This window comes from Mobula hypostoma, chromosome 4 (genome assembly GCF_963921235.1).
Source record: "Mobula hypostoma chromosome 4, sMobHyp1.1, whole genome shotgun sequence".
Classification (NCBI taxonomy): Eukaryota; Metazoa; Chordata; class Chondrichthyes; order Myliobatiformes; family Myliobatidae; genus Mobula; species Mobula hypostoma.
This window is the reverse complement of record NC_086100.1, coordinates 79,536,415-79,559,444: the sequence shown is the minus strand read 5'-3', so window position 1 is coordinate 79,559,444 and position 23,030 is coordinate 79,536,415. Positions and strand designations below refer to the sequence as shown.

The 23,030-nt window shown below is 45.8% G+C and overlaps 1 protein-coding gene across 1 annotated transcript in view; it reads left to right on the top strand.

The window, feature by feature from the left end:
• Positions 1-2,527: 2,527 nt before the first annotated feature.
• LOC134345959 (uncharacterized) overlaps positions 2,528-23,030 on the top strand; it is a 115,522-nt gene continuing 95,019 nt past the window's right edge. The window contains 5 exon segments of the mRNA XM_063047302.1: positions 2,528-3,019; positions 3,220-3,251; positions 4,002-4,807; positions 4,810-5,766; positions 5,769-6,151. Coding sequence (XP_062903372.1) covers positions 2,528-3,019; positions 3,220-3,251; positions 4,002-4,807; positions 4,810-5,766; positions 5,769-6,151 — 2,670 coding nt within the window.

Here is a 23,030-nt window from a genome sequence, read left to right as displayed (position 1 = left end):
GTTTACAGGGAAAAACAGGAGCGTGGGGTTAAGAGGAAAATACATCAGCCAAGTTCAAATGTTGGAGCAGAATCGATAGGCTGAATGGAAAGAGGTGACATGGGAAGATGTGGAATCGTTTAGGGTACAGTTAAGGAACTTCAAGAGAGAAAACACCCTTATGGGAATTATATATAGGCTAGAAGGCAGGCTACAAACTACAATGGGATATAGGAAAAGCATATCAAAGGGGCAATATTATGATTGTTATGGTGATTTCAATAAACAGGCAGATTGGGAAAATCAGATCGGTGCCAATTTTGGTTCCCCAGAGAAAGAATCTGTAGAATGATTATGGGATGGCTTTTTAGAGCAGCTTGTGGTTGAGCAGACTAGGGGTCAGCTATTCTGAATTGGGTGTTGTGTAATGAATTGGATTTGATTTGGGAGTTTAAGGTAAAGGAACTCTTAGGAGACGGTGATCATAATATGATAGAATTCAGCATGCAGTTAGAGAGGGAGAAATGTATAGGTATTACAGTGGGGAAAAAAAGGGAATTATGGAAGCATGAGTGAGTATATGGCCAAAGCTGATTGGAAGGAGACACTAACAGAGGTGACAGCAGAGCAGCAATGCTGGAGTTTCTAGGAGCAAATCAGAAGGCACAGGATAGCTATATCCCAAAAAAGAAGTATTCTAAAAGCAGGATGATGTAACCTTGGCTGATAAGGGAAGTCAAAGCCAAATTAAAAGCAAAAGAGAGGGCATACAATAGAGTAAGAAATTGTGGGAAGTTAGAGGATTGGGAAGCATTTAAAAACCAAAAAAAGGAACTAAAAACCCATAAGGAGGGAAAAGATTAAATATGAAGGTAATCTAGCCAATAATATCAAAGTGGATATCAAAAGTTTTTTGGTTAAATAAAGAGTAAAAGAGAGGCAACAGTAGATATCAGACAGCTGGAAAAGTATGCTGGGGAGGTAGTAATGGGGGAGCAAAGAAATGGCAGACAAACTGAATAAGGGTTTTGCACCAATCTTCACCGTGGAAGACAACAGTATTATGCTGGACGTTCAAGAGTGTCAGAGGGCAGAAATGAGTGATGTTGTTATTACTAGGGAGAAGGTGCCTGGGAAACTAAAAAGTCTGAAGGTAGACAAGTCAGCTGGACCAGATGAACTACACCCCAGAGTTCTGAAAGAGGCAGCTTAAGAGACTGTGGATCTCTTGTAATGATCTTTCAAGAATCAATGGATTCTGGCATGTCTCTGGAGGATGGAGAATTGCAAATGTCACTACACTCTGCAAGAAAAGAAATCGGGGGAGGAGGGAAGAAAGGAAATTATATGACAATTAGTCTGACCTCTGTAGTTTGGAAAATGTTAGAGTTGTTTGTTAAGTATGAAGGTTCAGGGTACTTGGAGGCGTGTGATAAAATAGGCCAAAGTCAGCATGGTTTCCTTAAAGGAAGATCTTACCAAACAGATCTATTGGAATTATTTGGGGAAATAACAAGCAGGATAAACAAAGGAGAACCGTTACCAACTAAAAGGAATTCTGCAGATGCTGGAAATTCAAGCAACACACATCAAAGTTGCTGGTGAACGCAGCAGGCCAGGCGGCATCTCTAGGAAGAGGTACAGTCGACGTTTCAGGCCGAAACCCTTCGGCAGGACTAACTGAAGGAAGAGCTAGTAAGAGATTTGAAAGTGGGAGGGGGAGGGGGAGATCCAAAATGATAGGAGAAGACAGGAGGGGGAGGGATGGAGCCAAGAGCTGGACAGGTGATTGGCAAAGGGGATATGAGAGGATCATGGGACAGGAGGCCCGGGGAGAAAGACAAGTGGGGGGGGGAACCCAGAGGATGGGCAAGGGGTATAGTCAAAGGGACAGAGGGGGAAAAAGGAGAGTGAGAGAAAGAATGTGTGTATAAAAATAAATAACGGAAGGGGTACGAGGGGGAGGTGGGGCATTAGTGGAAGTTAGAGAAGTCAATGTTCATGCCATCAGGTTGGAGGCTACCCAGAGGGAATATAAGGTGTTGTTCCTCCAACCTGAGTGTGGCTTCATCTTTACAGTAGAGGAGGCCGTGGATAGACATGTCAGAATGGAAATGCGATGTAGAATTAAAATGTGTGGCCACTGGGACGTCCTGCTTTCTCTGGCGGACAGAGCGTAGGTGTTCAGCAAAGCGGTCTCCTGGTCTGCGTTGGGTCTCACCAATATATAGAAGGCCACATCGAGAGCACCGGACGTACTATATCACCCCAGCCGACTCACAGGTGAAGTATCTGTGGTAAACCATGTATATATGTTGTAACTGGGTTACCTGTCTGGACACACCCCTCTGCTGACTGCCCCTGTGGCTCCTCCCACAGAGTCCTGTATAAAGGTGTTCGCCTTGCCCCTCCCCCTCAGTCCGGGGGCAGACACTCACTGTGGAGGTCGTATTGTACAGCGAATAAAAGCCTTTCAGTATTTTACCAAACCTCAGTCTTTTGGAGTAATTGAAGGTGCTTCAATTTTATTCGCTGTACATTTGAAAACATGGAACAAGCTCTGAGACCAGAAAAATTGGACCTCGATCCGCAAATGCCTGATGCTGGAAACGCTTTCGAACTCTGGCTGGCCTGCTTCGAAGCGTATCTAGAGGAGATTAAAGCGACCGACCCCGTAGCGAAGAGCAGAGTTCTACTCTCCAGGGTCCGTCCACGGGTCTATTCGCTGATCAGAGACCAGCCGAACTACGACGGCGCGATGAAGGCCCTCAAAAGACAATACTTGCGGCCGATAAACAGCGTCTATGCTCGGCATCGCTTAGCGACACGGCAACAACGGTCCGGGGAATTGAGTGCTGAGTTTGTCCAGGCCCTACGGATGCTCGTGCGAGCCTGCAATTGCCAGGAGCTGACGGCGGCGCAGCATGCAGAACTCCTAGTGAGAGACGCCTTCGTCACGAGGACCAGGTCAGTGTACGTGCGCCAGCGGCTGCTGGAAAAAGCCGATCTTACCCTAAGTTCGGCGATGGAGCTGGCTGATACGTTGAAGGCCACTCTGCATAACTCCGAGGCTCTCCAGGCACGCGATCCCCCGATGGCCTCGTGGGTGCCGCAGACCCCGCAACCCGCCGGCGAATCGACCTCGGCCGCTGCCATTCACGAGTCTGCGAAGTGCTACTTCTGCGGACTGGAGAAGCACCCCCGGAAACGCTGCCCGGCACGACAAGCTACCTGTTCCAGCTGTGGAAAGGAGGGCCACTTCGCCAAGGTCTGTAAGTCAAAACCGCGAGCGGGATCGAGCAGCGCCGCGTGCGAGACGTGGGGGTCGCCATCTTCCCTGCACACTGCCACCACGTACGAGACATGGGGGCCGCCATCTTCCCTGCCGCCATCTTCCCTGCACGCCGCCACCACGTGCGAGACATGGGGGTGGCCACCTTGGTCGGCACCACCTCCCACCGCCTACGACGAACGGGTGCTCACGGGCCACCCCACCGTGCTGGATCAAGACAGCGACCCCACCCTGGCTTCCGTGACCCTCGACCGAAGTGCTCCCCATCAGCTCGCAAGGTCAATGATGGACATCCTGGTGGAGGGGCACAGGACAAGCTGCCTGTTGGACACAGGCAGCACGGAGTGTTTTATCCACCCGGCCACGGTGCAGCATTGTGGACTCATGATACGGCCAATAAGTCAGAGGGTCACCATGGCCTCCGGGGGGGGGGGGTTGTACAGCGACGCTAGTGGTGCAGGGCACAGAATATCGGGACTTTAAGTTACTGGTCTTGCCTCAACTGTGTGCCCCTGTGCTTTTGGGGTTGGACTTCCAGAGCCACCTGAAAAGCGTGACAATGAAGTATGATGGGCGCCTCCCGCCAATTACTGTCATAAATCCCTGTTTTGTAGAGATATGTCACGTACCCCGCTACTGACCACACACACACACACTGACCCGCGTATCCCACCCAACATCATGCCAACTGTCACACTACCGACACCACTTGCGGCCTCTCCACCCTCAGGATCCCTCCCCCACCGCTGTTTGCTAACCTGACCCCCAACTGTAAACCCGTGGCAACTAAAAGCAGGAGGTACAGTGCGGGGGACAGAGCTTTCATTAAGTCGGAGGTGCAGCGGCTGCTCGGGGAGGGGTTCATTGAGGCAAGCACAAGTCCTTGGAGGGCGCAGGTGGTCGTTGTTCGGAACGGGGAGAAGAATAGGATGGTCGTGGACTATAGCCAGACCATCAATAGGTTCACACAGCTCGAAGCGTACCCTCTACCCCGCATCGCGGATATGGTCAATCAGATAGCACAGTACAAGGTGTACTCGACCTTAGACCTAAAATCCGTTTACCATCAGCTCCCCATCCGCCGGGATGACCGCCCTTACACTGCCTTCGAAGCGGACGGCAGGCTTTATCAATTCCTGCGTGTCCCCTTTGGCGTCACGAATGATGTATCTGTCTTCCAGAGGGCAATGGACCAGATGGTGGACCAGTGCCAACTGAAGGCCACGTTCCCATATCTGGATAACATCACCATCTGCGGTCACGACCAGCAGGATCACAACAACAACCTCCAAAAATTTCTCCAAGCAGCCAAATCTTTCAACCTCACCTATAACAAGGACAAGTGTGTATTTGGGACCAGCCGACTTGCTATCCTTGGGTGTGTCGTGGAGAATGGAGTCATTGGTCCTGACCCCGACTGTATGTGCCCCCTGTTGGAACTCCCTCTTCCCAATACCCTCAAAGCCCTCAAAAGGTGCCTGGGCTTCTTTTCATATTACGCCCAATGGGTCTCTAACTATGCAGACAAGGCCCGCCCCCGGTCAAGTCCACCACATTCCCCCTCTCTGCCGAGGCCTTCAACCGTATGAAAGGGGACATTGCCAAAGCAGCAATGCATGCGGTGGATGAGGCCATTCCCTTCCAAGTAGAGAGTGACGCCTCCGACTTTGCACTGGCTGCTACCCTCAACCAGGCAGGAAGACCAGTGGCGTTCTTCTCCCGTACCCTTCAAGGCCCTGAAGTTCAGCACTCTGCGGTAGAGAAAGAGGCCCAGGCCATAGTGGAAGCTATAAGGCACTGGAGGCACTATCTCGCCAGCAAAAGGTTCAGCCTGCTAACTGACCAGCGCTCAGTTGCATTCATGTTTAATAATCAGCAGCGGAGCAAAATCAAAAATGATAAAATTCTGAGGTGGAGAATCGAACTCTCCACCTACAACTATGACATCATGTACAGGCCTGGGAAGCTCAACGAGCCCTCCGATGCCCTATCCCGGGGAACATGTGCCAGCGCGCAGATCGACCGGCTATACGCCCTACATGTAGACCTTTGCCACCCGGGAGTCACCCGGCTTTTCCACTTCATGAAAGCCCGGAACCTGCCTTACTCCCTTGAGGAGATCAGGATGATGACCAGGGACTGCCAAGTCTGTGCAGAGTGCAAACCGCACTTCTACCAACCCGAAAAGGCACAACTCATCAAGGCCACCCACCCCTTTGAGCAACTGAGTGTTGACTTTAAAGGCCCCCTTCCCTCCACCAACCGCAATGTGTACTTACTTAACGTAATTGACGAGTACTCGCGGTTCCCCTTTGCCATCCCCTTCCCCGACACCACTACCACGTCAGTTATAAAAGCCCTGCGCAAGCTCTTCACTCTGTTCGGATACCCATGCTATATCCACAGTGACAGAGGGTCCTCGTTTATGAGTGACGAGCTGTGCCAATATCTACTGGCTAGGGGAATTGCAACTAGTAGGACCACGAGCTATAATCCCCGGGGAATGGACAGGTGGAGAAGGAGAATGGCACAGTGTGGAAAGCCACACTCTTAGCCCTCAGGTCAAAGGGACTGCCGGTCTCCCGCTGGCAGGAGGTCCTTCCCGAGGCACTCCACTCCATCCGCTCCCTGTTATGCACAGCCACCAATGCCACCCCTCATGAGCGGCTCTTTTCTTTTCCCAGAAAGTCAACCACTGGAACCACCCTACCATCTTGGCTGACATCCCCGGGGCCAGTGTTGCTCCGGAAACATGCGAGGAGCCATAAATACTCCCCGATAGTCGAGAGGGTTCACTTACTTCATGCGAACCCCCAGTACGCCTATGTGGTTTTACCTGATGGGTGGGAGGACACAGTCTCCATCCGGGACCTGGCGCCTGCAGGAGCTCTGGGCCCCTACCCTGAACACTCCTTGGTGACTATTGACCCCGTACCCACCAATGTATGTACCTACGAGACACCGTGCACCCCAAACCCTATACAGACACCACACGGCACTCCCATACCGGGCACGACGCACACGCACGAGGGATTACCGACGCCTAACATGCTGGCACCTGAAGTCAGGCCGGAACCAGCACAACCGTCATCGCCGGTGCAATCACCGCCGGTGCTACGTCGATCACAGCGACGGACTCGACCGCCTGATATACTTAACTTGTAAATATACTTCTTGTAAATATTGTTAGTCACTTCACCCCGCGGGACTCCTTTTAAAAAAAAGGAGGGGTGAATGTGGTAAACCATGTATATATGTTGTACCTCGGTTGCCTGTCTGGACACACCCCTCTGCTCACTGCCCCTGTGGCTCCTCCCACAGAGTCCTGTATAAAGGTGTTCACCTTGCCCCTCCCCCTCAGTCCAGTGGCAGACACTCACTGTGGAGGTCGTATTGTACAGCGAATAAAAGCCTTTCAGTATTTTACCAATCCTCAGTCTTTTGGAGTAATTGAAGGTGCTTCAGTGTTGCCTCACCTGGAAGGACTGTCTGGGGCCCTGAATGGTGGTAAGGGAGGAGGTGTAAGGGCATGTGTAGCACTTGTTCCGCTTACAAGGATAAGTGCCAGGAGGGAGATCAGTGGGGAGGGATGGGGGGGACGAATGGACAAGGGAGTCATGAAGGGAGCGATCCCTGTGGCAAGCAGAGAGATGGGGGGAGGGAAAGATGTGCTTAGTGGTGGGATCCCGTTGGAGGTGGCGGAAGTTACAGAGAATAATATGTTGGACCCAGAGGCTGGTGGAGTGGTAGGTGAGGACCAGGGGAACCCTATTCCTAGTGGGGTGGCGGGAGGATGGAGCGAGAGTAGATGTGCTTGAAATGGGGGAGATCCGTTTGAGAGCAGAGTTGATGGTGAAAGAAGGGAAGCCCCTTTCTTTAAAATGGAGGACATCTCCCTTGTCCTGGAATGAAAAGCCTCATCCTGAGAGCAGATGCGGTGGAGGCAGAGGAATTGTGAGAAGGGGATGTCGTTTTTGCAAGAGACAGGGTGAGAAGAGGAATAATCCAGATAGCTGTGAGAGTCAGTAGGCTTATAGTAGACATCAGTGGATAAGCTGTCTCCAGAGATAGAGACAGAAAGATCTAGAAAGGGGAAGGAAGTGTCGGAAATGGACCAGGTAAACTTGAGGGCAGGGTGAAAGTTGGAGGCAAAGTTAATAAAGTCAATGAGCTCAGCATGCGTGCAGGAAGCAGCGCCAATGCAGTCGTCGATGTAGTGAAGGAAAAGTGGGGGACAGATACCAAAATAGGTACGGAGCATAGATTGTTCCACAAAGCCAACAAAAAGGCAGGCATAGCTAGGACCCATACGGATGCCCATGGCTACATCTTTAGTATGGAGAAAGTGGGAGGAGCCAAAGGAGAAATTATTAAGAGTAAGGACTAATTCTGCAAGATGGAGCAGAGTGGTGGTAGAGGGGAACTGATTAGGTCTGGAATCCAAAAAGAAGCGGAGAGCTTTGAGACCCTCCTGATGGGGGATGGATGTATATAGGGACTGGACATCCATGGTGAAAATAAAGCGGTGGGGGCCAGGGAACTGAAAATCATGGAAAAGTTTAAGAGCGTTAGAAGTGTCACGAACATAGGTAGGAAGGGATTGAACAAGGGGGGATAAAACCGTGTTGAGGTATGCAGAAACGAGTTCGGTGGGGCAGGAGCAAGCTGAGACAATAGGTCTGCCAGGACAGGCAGGTTTGTGGATCTTGGGTAGGAGGTACCGTTGACTGTTGTGTACTTGAGTCTTCAGAAGGCCTTTGACAGAGTGCCACACATGAGATTGCTTAACAAGTTCCAAGTCCATGGTATTGCAGGAAAGATACTAGCATGGATAGAACATTGGTTGATTGGCAGGAGACAAAGAGAGGGAATAAAGGGAGCCTTTTCTGGTTGTCTGCCGGTGACTAGTGGTGTTCCACAGTGGTTGGTGTTCAGACCGCTTCTGTTCGCGTTGCACATCAGTGGTTTGGATGACAGAACTGATGTCTTTGTGGCCAAGTTTGCAGATGATACGAGGATAAGTGGAGGGTCAAGTGGTGTTGAGGAAGCAGGAAGGATGCAGAGGGACTTAGATTAGGAGAATGATCAAAGAATTGGCAAATGGAATACAGTGTCAGGAAGTGTATGGCCATGCACTTCTGTAGAGGGGAAAAAGCATAGATTATTTTCAAAATGGGAAATAATTCAAAAATCGGAGGTACAAAGGGACTTGAGAGTACTTGTGCAGGATTCCGTAAAGGTTAATTTGCAAGTTGAATCAGTGGTGAGGAAAGCAAATGCGATGTTAGCATTCATTTTGAGAGGACTAGAATATAAAAGCAATTATGCAATGCTGAGACTTTATGTCACAACCACAGATTCGGCAGTGCAGCAGATACGGCAATTGCGCTTGTGAATATGCACGTGTCAGCTAATTATTATTTCATTGTGATGGCATTTAACTCCATACCTTTTGTATTAGTACTTGTTTAGATTTGAGCAAAGCACAGCAACATTTCTCTGCCTGCTTGCATTCGGCCTTGCCGAAAAATTTGGACTGTCAATTCAACTGACTCTGAAGACTAACAGTATTCGTTTTATACTTAGTTATTCCTTTTACCTGCAGTGTTGGCTTCATTTTCCAATTGATTGTTCTAGTTAACAGCTCAGTTTGGGCTAGTGTTTTATTGTTTTCTTTTCCCTCTAACTCTGTTGGCATTAAGTCTGAACTATCGACCCACATCAGTGTCTCTTGCTCTGCTCTTGGGCCATATCCGAATGTAGTGACACTTTCTAAAGTACTGGTGAAGCCTCACTTGGATTATTGTGAGCAGGTTTGGGTCCCTTATCTCAGAAAGGATGTGCTGACATTGGAGAGGGTTCAAAGGACATTCACCAAATGATTCCAGGAATGAAAGGCTTATCATTTCAGGAGCATTTGATGGCTTTGGTCATGTACTCAGTGGAATTTAAAAGAATTGGGGCAGGGGGTGAAATGTCACTGAAACCTATCAAATGTTGAAAGGCCTAAATAGAGTGGATGTGAAGAGGATGCTTTCTGTTGTGTGGGAGTCTAGTATCAGAGCCTACAATCTCAGAATAGATGGATGTCCATTTAGAATGGAGATGAGGAGGAATTTCTTTAGGCAGAGGGTGCTTGCTGAATCTATGGAATTTGTAGCTACAAGAGGTTGTGGAGGCTAGGTCACTGAATGTATTAAAGGCTGAGGTTGATTGGTCAGAACATGAAAGGTCATGGGGAGAAGACAGGAGAATGGGGTTGAGAGGGGAATGGAAATATGGAGCAGACTCAATGCGTCAAATAGTCAAATTCTGCTCCCATGTCTTATATCTAATGGTCAATCCTTGACAACCTACTTGCCGACCAATGTTCTATCTTGCCATTCTTGGTCTAGCCTTTCATAGTGAGCTTTTTTTCCTTTTCTAGTAAGAGTTAAATTATGATCAGAGAGATTCACAGAACTATACAGCATAAAAACATAGCCTTCAATTGAATTCATCCATGCTGACCAATATAGAAACACAGAATTATAGAAAACCTACAGCACAATACAGGCCCTTCGGCCCACAAAGTTGTGCTGAACATGTCTATACCTTAGAAATTATTAGGCTTACCCATAGCCCACTATTTTTCTAAGCTCCATGTACCTATCCAAAAATCTCTTAAAAGATCCTATCATATCCTCCTCCACCACAATGCCGGCAGCCCATTCCACGCACTCACCACTGAGTAAAAAACTTACCCCTGACGTCTCCTCTATACCTACTCCCCAGCACATTAAACCTGTGTCCTCTTGTGGCAACCATTTCAGCCCTGGGAAAAAGCCTCTGACTATCTACATGATCAATGGCTCTCATCATCTTATACACCTCTATCAGGTCACCTCTCATCCTCCGTCACTCCAAGGAGAAAAGGTCGAGTTCACTCAACCTGTTTTCATAAAGCATGCTCCCCAATCCAGGCAACATCCTTGTAAATCTCCTCTGCACCCGTTCTATGGCTTCCACATCTTTCCTGTAGTGAGGCGACCAGAACTGAGCACAGTATTCCAAGTGGGGTCTGACCAGGGTCCAATATAGCTGCAACATTACCTCTCGGCTCCTAAATTCAATTCCACGATTAATGAAGGCCAATGCACCGTATGCCTTCTTAACCATAGAGTCAACCTATATTCTGCCATCATATTTGACCTACCAAAATGAACCACTTCACACGTATCCGGGTTGAACTCCATCTGCTACTTCTCAGCCCAGTTTTGTATCCTATCAATGTCCCGCTGTAACCTCTAACAGCCCTTCACACTATCCACAACACCCCCAACCTTTATGTCATCAGCAAACTTACTAACCCATCCCTCCACTTCCTCATCCAGGTCATTTATAAAAATCACGAAGAGTTAGGGTCCCAGAACAGATCCCTGAGGCACACCATTGGTCATCATCCTCCATGCAGAAAATGACCCGACTACAACCACTTTTTGCCTTCTGTGGGCAAGCCATTTCTAGATCCACAAAAGCAATGTCCCCTTGGATACCATGCTTCCTTACTTTCTCAATAAGCCTAGCATAGGGTACCTTATCAAATGCCTTGCTGAAATCCATATACACTACATCTACTGCTCTTCCTTCATCAATATGTTTAGTCACATCTTCAGAAAATTCAATCAGGCTCGTAAGGCATGACCTGCCCTTGACAAAGTCATGCTGACTATTGCTAATCATATCATAGCTCTCCAAATGTTCATAAATCCTGCCTCTCAGGGTCTTCTCCATCAGCTTACCAACCACTGAAGTAAGTCTCACTGGTCTATAATTTCCTGGGCTATCCCTACTCCTTTTCTTGAATAAAGGAACAACATCCACAACCCTCTAATCCTCCGGAACCTCTCTCATCCCCATTGATGATGCAAAGATCATCACCAGATACTCAGCAATCTGTTCCCTCACCTCCCACAGTAGCCCAGGGTACATCTCATCCTGTCCCGGCGACTTATCCAACTTGATGCTTTCCAAAAGCTCCAGCACATCCTCTTTCTTAATATCTGCATGCTCAAGTTTTTCAGTCTGCTGCAAGTCATCACTACAATCACCAACGCACATCAAAGTTGCTGGTGAACGCAGCAGGCCAGGCAGCATCTATAGGAAGAGGCGCAGTCTATGTTTCAGGCCGAGACCCTTCGTCAGGACTCCGACAGGGTCTCGGCCTGAAACGTCGACTGCGCCTCTTCCTATAGATGCTGCCTGGCCTGCTGCGTTCACCAGCAACTTTGATGTGCGTTGCTTGAATTTCCAGCATCTGCAGAATTCCTGTTGTCTACAATCACCAAGATCCTTTTGCATAGTGAATACTGAAGTTAAGTATTCATTAAGTACCTCTGCTATCTCCTCCGTTTCCATACATACTTTCCCACTGTCACACTTGATGGGTCCTATTCTTTCACGTCTTATCCTCTTGCTCTTCACAGGCCTGCAGACTGCCTTGGGGTTTTCCTTAATCCTGCCCACCAAGGCCTTCTCATGGCCCCTACTGGCTCTCCTAATTTCCCTCTTAAGTTCCTTCCTGTTAACCCTATAATCTTACAGATCTCTAACATTACCTAGCTCTCTGAACCTTTTGTAAGCTTTTCTTTTCTTCCTGACTGGATTTATAACAGCCTTTATACACCACGGTTCCTGTACCCTACCATAACTTCTCTGTCTCATTGGAACGTACCTATGCAGAACTCCACACAAATATCCCTTGAATATTTGCCACATTTCTTCCGTTCTTTTCCCTGAGGACATCTATTCCCAATTTAAGCATCCAATTTCCTCCCTGATAGCCTCATAATTCCCCTTACTCCAATTAAACGCTTTTCTAAGTTGTGTATTCCTATCTTTCTCCAATGCTATTGTAAAGGAGATAGTATAATATTAAGCTTATATCTTAAGTATCAGCTGGGAAGATAGAAGAACCAACGTCAGTGTGCTAAATGAAGCAAAAACAACAAGCATTGAAGCCTACATCATCAAGATCCAACTAAGATGGAGCGATCATGTTGTTCAGATGAAAGACGAACGTCTGCTGAAACAAATACTCTACTCCCAGCTTAAAGAAGGCAAACGTAAAAGAAGCAGACAACAGAAAAGATTCAAAGACATCTTAAAAGCCAACATGAAGAAATGTAACATCGACATTAACAATTGGGAAACCAATGCCAAGGACAGGAAACTCTGGCAAGCCATCATCCGAGAAGGAAAATCAACTTTCAAAGCCAACAGATGTGCAGAATTAGAAGAAAAGAGAAGAAAATGGAAAGAGAGGCAGCAACAACTAAAGCCCGATCTGCCATCTGGAACTACCTGTCCTGAATGCGGAAGAACTTTTAAAGCCAAGATTGGACTCTTAAGCCACTTGAGAGCCCATAAGTAGATCAACAGAATGAAGACCTTCATCCTCGACCTCGAGGGATAGCCACGACGACGAAAATTATGATCACTATCTTCAAAATGCTCTCCCACTGAGAGATCTGACACCTGAACAGGTTCATTTCCCGATACCAAATCAAGCACAGCCTCTCCTCTTGTAGGCTTATCTACATATTGTGTCAAGAAACCTTCCTGAACACACTGAACAAACTCCACCCCATCTAAACCTCTTGCTCTAGGGAGATGCCAATCGGTATTTGGGAAATTAAAATCTCCCATCACGACAACTCTGTTATTATTACACCTTTCCAGAATCTGTTTCCCTATCTGCTCCTCGATATCCCTGTTACTATTGGGCAGCCTATAAAAAACACCCGATAAAGTTATTGACCCCTTCTTGTTCCTAACCTCCACCCACAGAGACTACGTAGGCAATCCCTCCATGGCATCCACCTTTTCTACAGCCGTAACACTATCTCTGATCAACCGTACCACGTCCCCACCTCTTTTGCCTCCCTCCCTGTCCTTTCTGAAACATCTAAAACCTGGTGCTTGAAGTAACTATTCCTGTCCCTGAGCCATCCAAGTCTTTGTAATGGCCACCACATCATAGCTCCAAGTACTGATCCATGCTCTAAATGCTTCCACTTTGTTCATAATACTCCTCGCGTTCAAATAGACACATCTCAAACCATTGGTCTGAGCGCATCCCTTTTCTATCACCTGCCTATCCTCCCTCTCACACTGTCTACAAGCTTTCTCTATTTATGAGCCAACCGTCTCTTCCCCAGTCTCTTCAGTTCGGTTCCCACCCCCCAACAATTCTAGTTTAATCTCTCCCCAGTAGCCGTATCAAACCTCCCTGCCAGGATATTGCTCTCCCTGGGATTCAAGTGCAGGCTGTCCTCTTTGCTTAGGTCACATCTGCCCCAAAAAAGGCCCTAATGATTCAGAAATTTGAATCTCTGCCCCCTGCTCCAATCTCCCAGCCACGCATTTATCCTCCACCTCATCCTATTCCTATACTCACTGTCGCGTGGCACAGACAGTAATCCCAAGATTATTATCTTTGCGGTCCTGCTTCTCAACTTCCTTCCTAACTCCCTGTAGTCTTTTTTCAGGACCTCTTCCCTTTTCCTACCTATGTCATTGGTACCAATATGTACCACGACCTCTGGATGTTCACCTTCCCACTGCAGGATATCTTAGATGTGATCTGAAACATCCCGGACCCTGGTGCCTGGGAGGCAAACTACCATCTGAGTTTCTTTCCTGAGTCCACAGAATCACCTGTCTGACCCCCTAACTATAGAGTCCCCTATCACTACTGCCTTCTTCTTCCTTTCCCTACCATTCTGAGCCACAGGGCTGGACTCTGTGACCTAAGCACCACCACTGTTGCTTCCCCCAGGTAGGCTGTCCCCACCAACAGTACTCAAACAGGAGTACTTATTGTCAAGGGGTACAGCCACAGGGGTACTCTCTAGTACCTGACTCTTCCCCTTCCGTCTCCTGACTGTGACCCTCTTGTCTGTCTCCCATGGTCCCGGTGTGACCACCTGCCTATAACTCCTTTCTATCACCTCCTTGCTCTCCCTGACCAGACGAATTAAAATGCATTCGCTCCGGAAATCCTTAGCTGTTCACCCGCAGTCTTCTTGCTCCAAGTCAAAGACCGCTGAAGGTGCCTCGCCTTTTTAAACTTTTCCCGCTCTACTAGCTGACGTCACGTGCCTGCGCAGTCTTGCCCCTCTTTTACCCCGAGTGGTAAAACTGCCTTCGCTCCGGTGCATATAAAAAGTATTCACCACTTTCAAGTCAGTATTTATTAGATGCACCTTTGGCAGCAATTACAGCCTTGAGTCTGTGCGGATAGGTCTCTATCAGCTGCAGTATTTGGACACTGCAATTTTCCCCATTCTTCTGTACAAAACTGCTCAAGCTCTGTCAGATTGCATAGGAATCGTGAGTGAACAGCCCGTTTTAAGTCCAGCCACAACGTTTCAATTGGACTGAGGTCTAGACTCTGACCTGGCCACTCCAGGACATTAACTTTGTTGTTTTTCAGCCATTCTTGCTTTAGTTTTATGCTTGGGATCATCCTCTTGCTGGAAAGCAAATCTTCTCCCAAGTCACAGTTCTCTTGCAGACTGCATTAGGTTTTCCTCCAGGACTTCCCTGTATTTTGGTGCATTCATTTTACCCTCTACCTTCACAAGCCTACGCTGGCTGCGTGAAGCATCGGCACAGCATGATACAGCCACCATTGTGCTTCACGGTAGGTGTGGTGTGTTTTTGATGATGTGAGGTGTTCAGCTTACTCCAAACATAGCGTTTAGTCTGATGGCCAAAAAGCTTAGTTTTGGTTTCATCAGACCATAGAACCTTATTCGAGCTGACTTCAGAGTCTCTCACATGCCTTCTGGCAAACTCCAGCCAAGGTTTCACGTGAGTTTTTTTTCACCAGGGGCTTTCTCTTTGCCACTATCCCCTAACGCTGCGACCAGTGAAGCACCTGGGCAGCAGTTGTCGTATGTGTTGTCTCAACCATCTCAGCCAGTGAAGCTTATAATTCCTCCAAAATTGTCATAGGTCTCACTAGTCCTCTTTTTGCATGGTTACTTAGGTTTTGAGGATGGCCTTGTCATGGTCCGGTCCATGATGTCCGCATTCCAGTTCACGGTCTGATCCATCATTCCTTATTCCAGGTTTTCCAGTTTTCACTTGTTCTGTTGGGTGCTCTAATTGAAGCACATGATTCTCATTTTGGGCTGGCTACATAAATAGCTCCTGGGTTCAGCTTCAGTTGCTGGCTGTGGCTGAAAGTGTAGTGAGTTACTGGCTGGAGGCTGAGTTGAGTTGGCTGGAGTCATGTTGTGCTGAGACAAAATGTGTTGGAGACTATGAATCCCAAGGTGCCTTGCTTGTCCCTGCTGGGGACCAAGCAACAAGATGGTTAATGCTGCTGATGGAACTATGGAATTGGAAAAGAGCACGGAGGCTGAAACTGCTGAGTTGATGAAGAAAATATCCTGTAGGATGAACAGGTTGATGGATAGTGAAAGTGAATCTGAGATGGAGGAATGGAGTGAAGAGAATGAGGAAAGGAAACAGGTATGAGATTTCAAACTCTAAGGAGTCAGGGGACAAACAAAATAGGATAGCAAAACAACGGAAAGAAGATGAGATTAAAGCAATTATAACACTGAGCGAATCCAGAGCATCTTTTGGTGAATGGAATCTGAATCATTTGACAAAGATAATTAACAAACTTATAGGTGAAGTCAAAAGAGCAAAGGTTTTACGAAATGGATCGCTATTAGTGATTTATCGGGATAGTGCTCAACAAGGCAAAGAGAGAAGATAAAATCTGGGCGTTCTCAGGATTGCTGCCAGTGCTACATGACAGTGATGGTAAGAATTGGAGGAGATGGCAGTTGAATGCGTGGCTGAGGAGTTGGTGCAGGCAGCAGGGTTTTAGATTTTTCGATCATTGGGATCTCTTCTGGGGAAGGTGGGACCTGTACAGATTGGATGGGTTGCACCTGAACTCGAGGGGGAGCAATATCCTTGCAGGTAACTTTGCTAGCATGGTTTGAGAGGGTTTAAACTAATTTGCCAGGGAGATGGGACCCAGAGCGATAGAGCAGAGAAAGAAGTGCATGGAGTAAAGCCAGATCTAACATATAGAGAGGCTTTGAGGAAGATAAGCAGAATAAATGGTGTAAAGACAGTAAGGTAGAAGGGCTGAAATGTGTGTACCTCAATGCAAGAAGCATCAGGAACAAAGGTGATGAACTGAGAGCTTGGATACATACATGGAATTATGATGTAATGGCCATTACAGAGACTTGGCTGGCACCAGGGCAGGAATGGATTCTCAATATTCCTGGATTTCAGTGCTTTAAAACAGATAGAGAGGGTGGAAAAAGGGGAGGAGGGGTGGCATTACTGGTCAGGGATACTATTACAGCTACAGAAAGGGTGGGTAATGTAGCAGGATCCTCTTTTGAGTCAGTATGGGTGGAAGTCAGGAACAGGAAGGGAGCAGTTACTCTATTGGAGGTATTCTATAGGCCCCTGGTAGCAGCAGAGATACAGAGGAGCAGATTGGGAGGCAGATTTTGGAAAGGTGCAAAAATAACAGGGTTGTTATCATGGGTGACTTTAACTTCCCTAATATTGATTGGCACCTGATTAGTTCCAAGGGTTCAGATGGGGCAGAGTTTGTTAAGTGTGTCCAGGATGGACTCCTGTCACAGTATGTGGACAGGCAGACTAGAGGGAATGCCATACTAGATCTAGTACTAGGTAATGAACCGAGTCAGGTCACAGATCTCTCAGTATGTGAGCATCTGGGGGACAGTGACCACTGCTCCCTGGCCTTTAGCATTATCATGGAAAAGGATAGAATCAGAGAGGACAGGAAAATTTTTAATTGGGGAAGGGCAAATTATGAGGCTATAAGACCAGAACTTGCGGGTGTGAATTGGGATGATGTTTTTGCAGGGAAATGTACTATGGACATGTGGTCGATGTTTAGAGATCTCTTGCAGGATGTTAGGGATAAAATAGAAGATAAAGAATGATAGGGTGAAGGAACCATGGGTGACAAGTGAGGTGGAAAATCTAGTCGGGTGGAAGAAAGCAGCATACATGAGGTTTAGGAAGCAAGGATCAGATGGGTCTATTGAGAAATATAGGGAAGCAAGAAAGGAGCTTAAGAAGGGGCTGAGAAGAGCAAGAAGGGAGCATGAGAAGGCCTTGGCAAGTAGGGTAAAGGAAAACCCCAAGGCATTCTTCAACTATGTGAAGGAAAAAAGGATGACAGAAGTGAAGGTAGGACCGATTAGAGATAAAGGTGGGAAGATGTGCCTGGAGGCTGTGGAAGTGAGCGAGGTCCTCAATGAATACTTCTCTTCGGTACTCACCAATGAGAGGGAACTTGATAATGGTGAGGACAATAAGAGTGAGGTTGATGTTTTGGAGCATGTTGATATTAAGGGAGAGGAGGTGTTGGAGTTGTTAAAATGCATTCCGATGGATAAGTCCCCAGGGCCCAATGGAATATTCCCCAGGCTGCTCCACAAGGTGAGGGAAGAGATTGCTGAGCCTCTGGCTAGGATCTTTATGTCCTCATCCATGGGAATGGTACCGGAGGATTGGAGGGAGGTGAATGTTGTCCCCTTGTTCAAAAATGGTAGTAGGGATAGTCCACGTAATTATAGACCCATGAAACTTATATCTGTGGTGGGAAAGCTGTTGGAAAAGATTCTTAGAGATAGGATCTCTGGGCATTTAGAGAATCATGGTCTGATCAGGGACAGTCAGCATGGCTTTGTGAAGGGCAGATCGTGTCTAACAAGTCTGATAGAGTTCTTTGAGGAGGTGACCAGTCATATAGATGAGGGTAGTACAGTGGATGTGATCTATATGGATTTTAGTAAGGCATTTGACGAGGTTCCACATGGTAGGCTTATTCAGAAAGTCAGAAGGCACGGGATCCAGGGAAGTTTGGCCAGTTGGATTCAGAATTGGCTTGCCTGCAGAAGGCAGAGGGATGTGGTGGAGGGAGTACATTCAGACTGGAGGACTGTGACTAGTGGTGTCCCACAAGGATCTGTTCTGGGACCTCTACTTTTCGTGATTTTTATTAACGACCTGGATGTTGGGGTAGAAGGGTGGGTTGGCAAGTTTGCAGACTACACAAAGGTTGGTGGTGTTGTAGATAGTGTAGAGGATTGTCAAAGGTTGCAGAGCGACATTGATAGGATGCAGAAGTGGACTGAGAAGTGGCAGATGGAGTTCAACCCAGGGAAGTGTGAGGTGGTACACTTTGTAAGGACAAACTCTGAGGCAGAGTTCAAAGTAAGTGGCAGGATACTTGGTAGTGTGGAGCAGCAGAAGGATCTGGGGGTACATGTCCACAGATCCCTGAAAGTTGCCTCATAGGTGGATAAGGTAGTTAAGAAAGCTTATGGGGAGTTAGCTTTCATAAGTCGAGGGATAAAGTTTAAGAGTCGTGATGTAATGATGCAGCTCTATAAAACTCTGGTTAGGCCACACTTGGAATACTGTGTCCAGTTCTGGTTGCCTCACTATAGGAAGGATGTGGAAGCATTGGAAAGGGTACAGAGGAGATTTACAAGGACGCTGCCTGGTTTAGAGAGTATGCATTATGATCAGAGATTAAGGGAGATAGGGCTTTACTCTTTGGAGAGAAGGAGGATGAGAGGAGACATGATAGAGGTGTACAAGATAATAAGAGGTATAGACAGAGTGGATAGCCAGCACCCCTTCCCCAGGGCACCACTGCTCAATACAAGAGGACAGGGCTTTAAGGTAAGGGGTGGAAAGTTCAAGGGGGATATTAGAGGAAGGTTTTTTACTCAGAGAATGGTTGGTGCGTGGAATGCACTGCCTGAGTCAGTGGTGGAGGCAGATACACTAGTGAAGTTTAAGAGACCACTAGACAGGTATATGGAGGAATTTAAGGTGGGGGCTTATATGGGAGGCAGGGTTTGAGGGTCGGCACAACATTGTGGGCCGAAGGACCTGTACTGTGCTGTACTATTCTATGTTCTAAGTTCTATGTTCTAAATAAAATAGATGGCAAAAAGTACAACGCTCAATACCCAACAATAGAAAGTGAACTAGAGGAGTTATTTCGGGGATACCAACAAAAGTTACTGTGGATGAGATTAAACAAAACATAAAAGGAGCAGAAATTATTGAGACCAAACATTTGAAAGTTACAAGAAATGGGAAAAAGTGTGATAGTTTATCGGTTATGATTAACTTTGATGAAGAGAGATTGTCGACTGAAGTTTATTTAGGGTATATGTGTTATGAGGTCAGAATATATATACTACTGCCTTTAAGATGCTTTAAATGTCAGAAATTTGGGCATATTGTGGCGGTCTGCAGAGGGAAACAAATATATGGAAGTTGTGCTGGAGAACATGAATATTGGAAATGTGAGGAGGGATCTAGGCTGAAATGCTGCAATTGTGGTGAGGAACACAGTGCAGCTTACCAAGGGTGCATTATTAGCAAGAAAGAAGCTGAGATGCAATATGTAAAAGTAACTCAAGGGATCAGTTACGTAGAGGCAGTGAAAGCATTTGCTGGAAAAAAGAAGGCAATCAAGCAAACAAATACAGGGAATAATAAACCGGTGAAATATATATATATATATATATATATAATATGGGAATGCAAGGAGTCTTATTGCAAATGCTCAAGAATTTATGAAATATGTACCAGAATTTAAGGAAAACCCTCAGATTTTGTGACAAGAAACATGGTTGAAACCCAGGGTAAATGTGCAGAACTCCAACAAAAAAAATTGAAGTACTCAATAAGAACAACTGTGAGTTGGAAAGAGATTGGACAAAATGGTACTACATTTAAAGGAGATGGTTTCTGAGAAAGATGCTTGTTGTCAAAAATTCAGTGGCATGGAAAACAGATTAAAGATGGAGGAACTTATTCTAAAGTTACAAAAAGAAAAAGGAATTTGTTGCAAAGTGAATTATCTACATTCGGATTATAAGATGAAAACATGGAAACAACTGAGGAAGAATTTCAAGATCTCAATAAACAACTACAGGCTTTGATTTAAGAAAAAGAAAACTTGGAAATAGCAGATAGACTTGGAAAACAACAATTTTAAATGTTAAGCATGCGATAATGAATATTCTCAAGCAGGAAGCTTTTAGTTTTACAAATGATTCAAATGAAATTAATGTAATTTGAGGCAATGCAATTATTTGGAAACCATGTGACAAAATTTGAGAAGGAAAACAATCTGCAGCATTACTATTTGATGAGCACATAAAGTATTTGCAAGAGGAATTATAATTAATTATACGTACTGTGGAGGGCAGTAATACGCCTAGATGCGGAAGAAGAAGAGGAAGAAGAAGAAGAAGAAGTTGTTGTTGTTGCTGGACAGTTCCCTTCCTTCTGAAGCCTTGTCTGCTACTTTTGCCTAAAGCCTCGCCTGTAACGCCATCAGGTTCAACTGCCAGGGCAAGATTGGGGCCTTGCTGTGTCTAGATAAGGAAGTGTCTTTTGTTGTATGGAACTGTCTCTTTGTGTTCTTACCTTCACTAGGTAGGTCTGGCTGTTTGCCACTACCTTGAGTTGAGAACTGTCTCTGTATCCATGCCTTCGCTAGGTAAGTACTGCCGTTTGCCACTACCTTGAGTTGGGAACTGTCTCTGTGCCCTCGCCTCTGCTGTGGAGGTCCGGCTGTTTGCCGCTACCTTGAGTGGAGATCTGTCTCTCAGTGTTCTGTGTATGAGTCCCGGCCCTACGTCCTGCTCCCTAGGAGGGGTCCTGACTCTGTGTCGAGCCCTGGCCCCAAGTCCTGTTCTCAAGGAGGGGTCCCCTCTCTGTGTTCCATGTTCCTGTTCTCCTTGACCAAGGCTCTGTTTTCTTAGTTCCTCGTCCAGGTCCCGTGTCTCTAGTCTAGTCCTAGCCCAGGCCGTGAATCCTTGTCTCATCCCATCCTCTGTCATGTCCAACGTCCTTTCTTCCCCACTTCCCTTGCTTTCTTGACACACCTTGTCCTGTTCCTTGTACTTCAGTGTCTGTGTCTTGTATTTGGGTCCGCTCCCAGCGCCCCCCCTTATGACAGGCCTGTTTTAGGCAGACTTACAGCTGTGTCTTATTCTTTCAATTTCTTGATGATTGATTTAACTGTACTCCAAGGGATATTCAGTGAATTGGAAATTTTCTTGTATCCATCTCCTGACTTGTGCTTTTCAATAACCTTTCCACATGGTTGTTTGGATTTTTCTTTTGTCTTCATGGTGTAGTTTTTGCCAGGGTACTGACTCATCAGCAGTTGGACCTTCCAGATACAGGTGTATTTTTACTACAATCAATTGGAACAACTTGACTGCACACAGGTCTTCAACAATAGATCTCCATTTAAATAATAATGTGACTTCTAAAACCATTTGGCAGCACCAATGATGATTTTGTATGTTATATTAAAAGGGATGTGAATACTTATGAAATCAACTATTTTGCATTTCATATTTGTAATTAATTTAGATCACTGTGGAGATTTGCTTTCACTTTGACATGAAAGAGTCTTTTTCTGTTGATCAGTGTCAAAAAAGCCAATTACATCCACTGTGATTCAATGTTGTAAAACAATGAAACATGAAAAATTCCAATTATAGGCACTGTATCTGTAATCATTCCATTTGACAAGTTTTGACCCATATCTTTCTGCCCACAACCATGTAGAGATCATCTCTTGACCTGATCTTATCAACAGTCTTGTTCATCTCTTCAAAAAACAAAGCCATCCTGTTAGTGTAGGTGATCTCCATTACACTGATAGCAGTTTTTTTCTTTTAATCCTTCCATTAAATGTGCTCATTCACCACGGCTCAATATTGGAGCTCTCAACCTTGCTTCTACATTAGTTTAGTACATTGAAACTGATATTATGTACTAATCAAAATTCTTTGGAGTTTTTTAAAAGGCTTTTCAATTGATGTGAAAATCTTACATACATATTTAAGCACTAAGCACTTGATGCATCAGATTGAAATTGCCTGTCTGTTAACCTGCACACTTACTTTTTCTAAAGCATTTAGTTCAGCAATGTATTAAAATTCTACATTCACAATTTCTTTGCACCACTGTTTAATTAAAAATACTCACATATACTCTGTTTCTAATACTAAATGCATAGCATTCTACAATCTGAGGACATTTAACTAAAGTGTTCCTGCAACAATTCCATTACTTCATTCAACAAATAATCTTGTCTTATTGTGCTGATATAGTTGCTTCAGTATCTGAGCCTCCATCTAGTAGCAAAATAGCTATTTTTCATATTGACCTATGGCTTTATTTTGAGCAGATACTATTTCATATTTATCCTCCATTTCAAAACAATTATTTGCCCAAACTTCTGCATATGAAATGAAGGACTTCCTGTTTTATCAAAGACCCTAAGACTCCTGACACAGTCAGATTTAGTCTGGCCTATCACTTTACTGGATAATTGTCTTAAAATTATAAGACTTAGCCTGCTGATTTCATGCACTGCCTTTTAATACTCCTAAATATAAATTTAAGTTTGAGTCCCTATGTTCCTGTTTGTGTGACATCAGTTATTCAAGGCTTTTGATGACTTCATTACATCAGTCTAATTCAGTTCTTGTTTATGTTTTTTAGGACCATTACAGTTCAGGTGCCCTTTTAAGTCCTTAGTAAAATAACATATGGACTATTCTGTGTAATCTGTGTGAAGTATAGGAAGCTTGGATTTAGTGTGGCTTAGAATTACATATGCATATTGTGTAACCTTCTCACCGTAGGC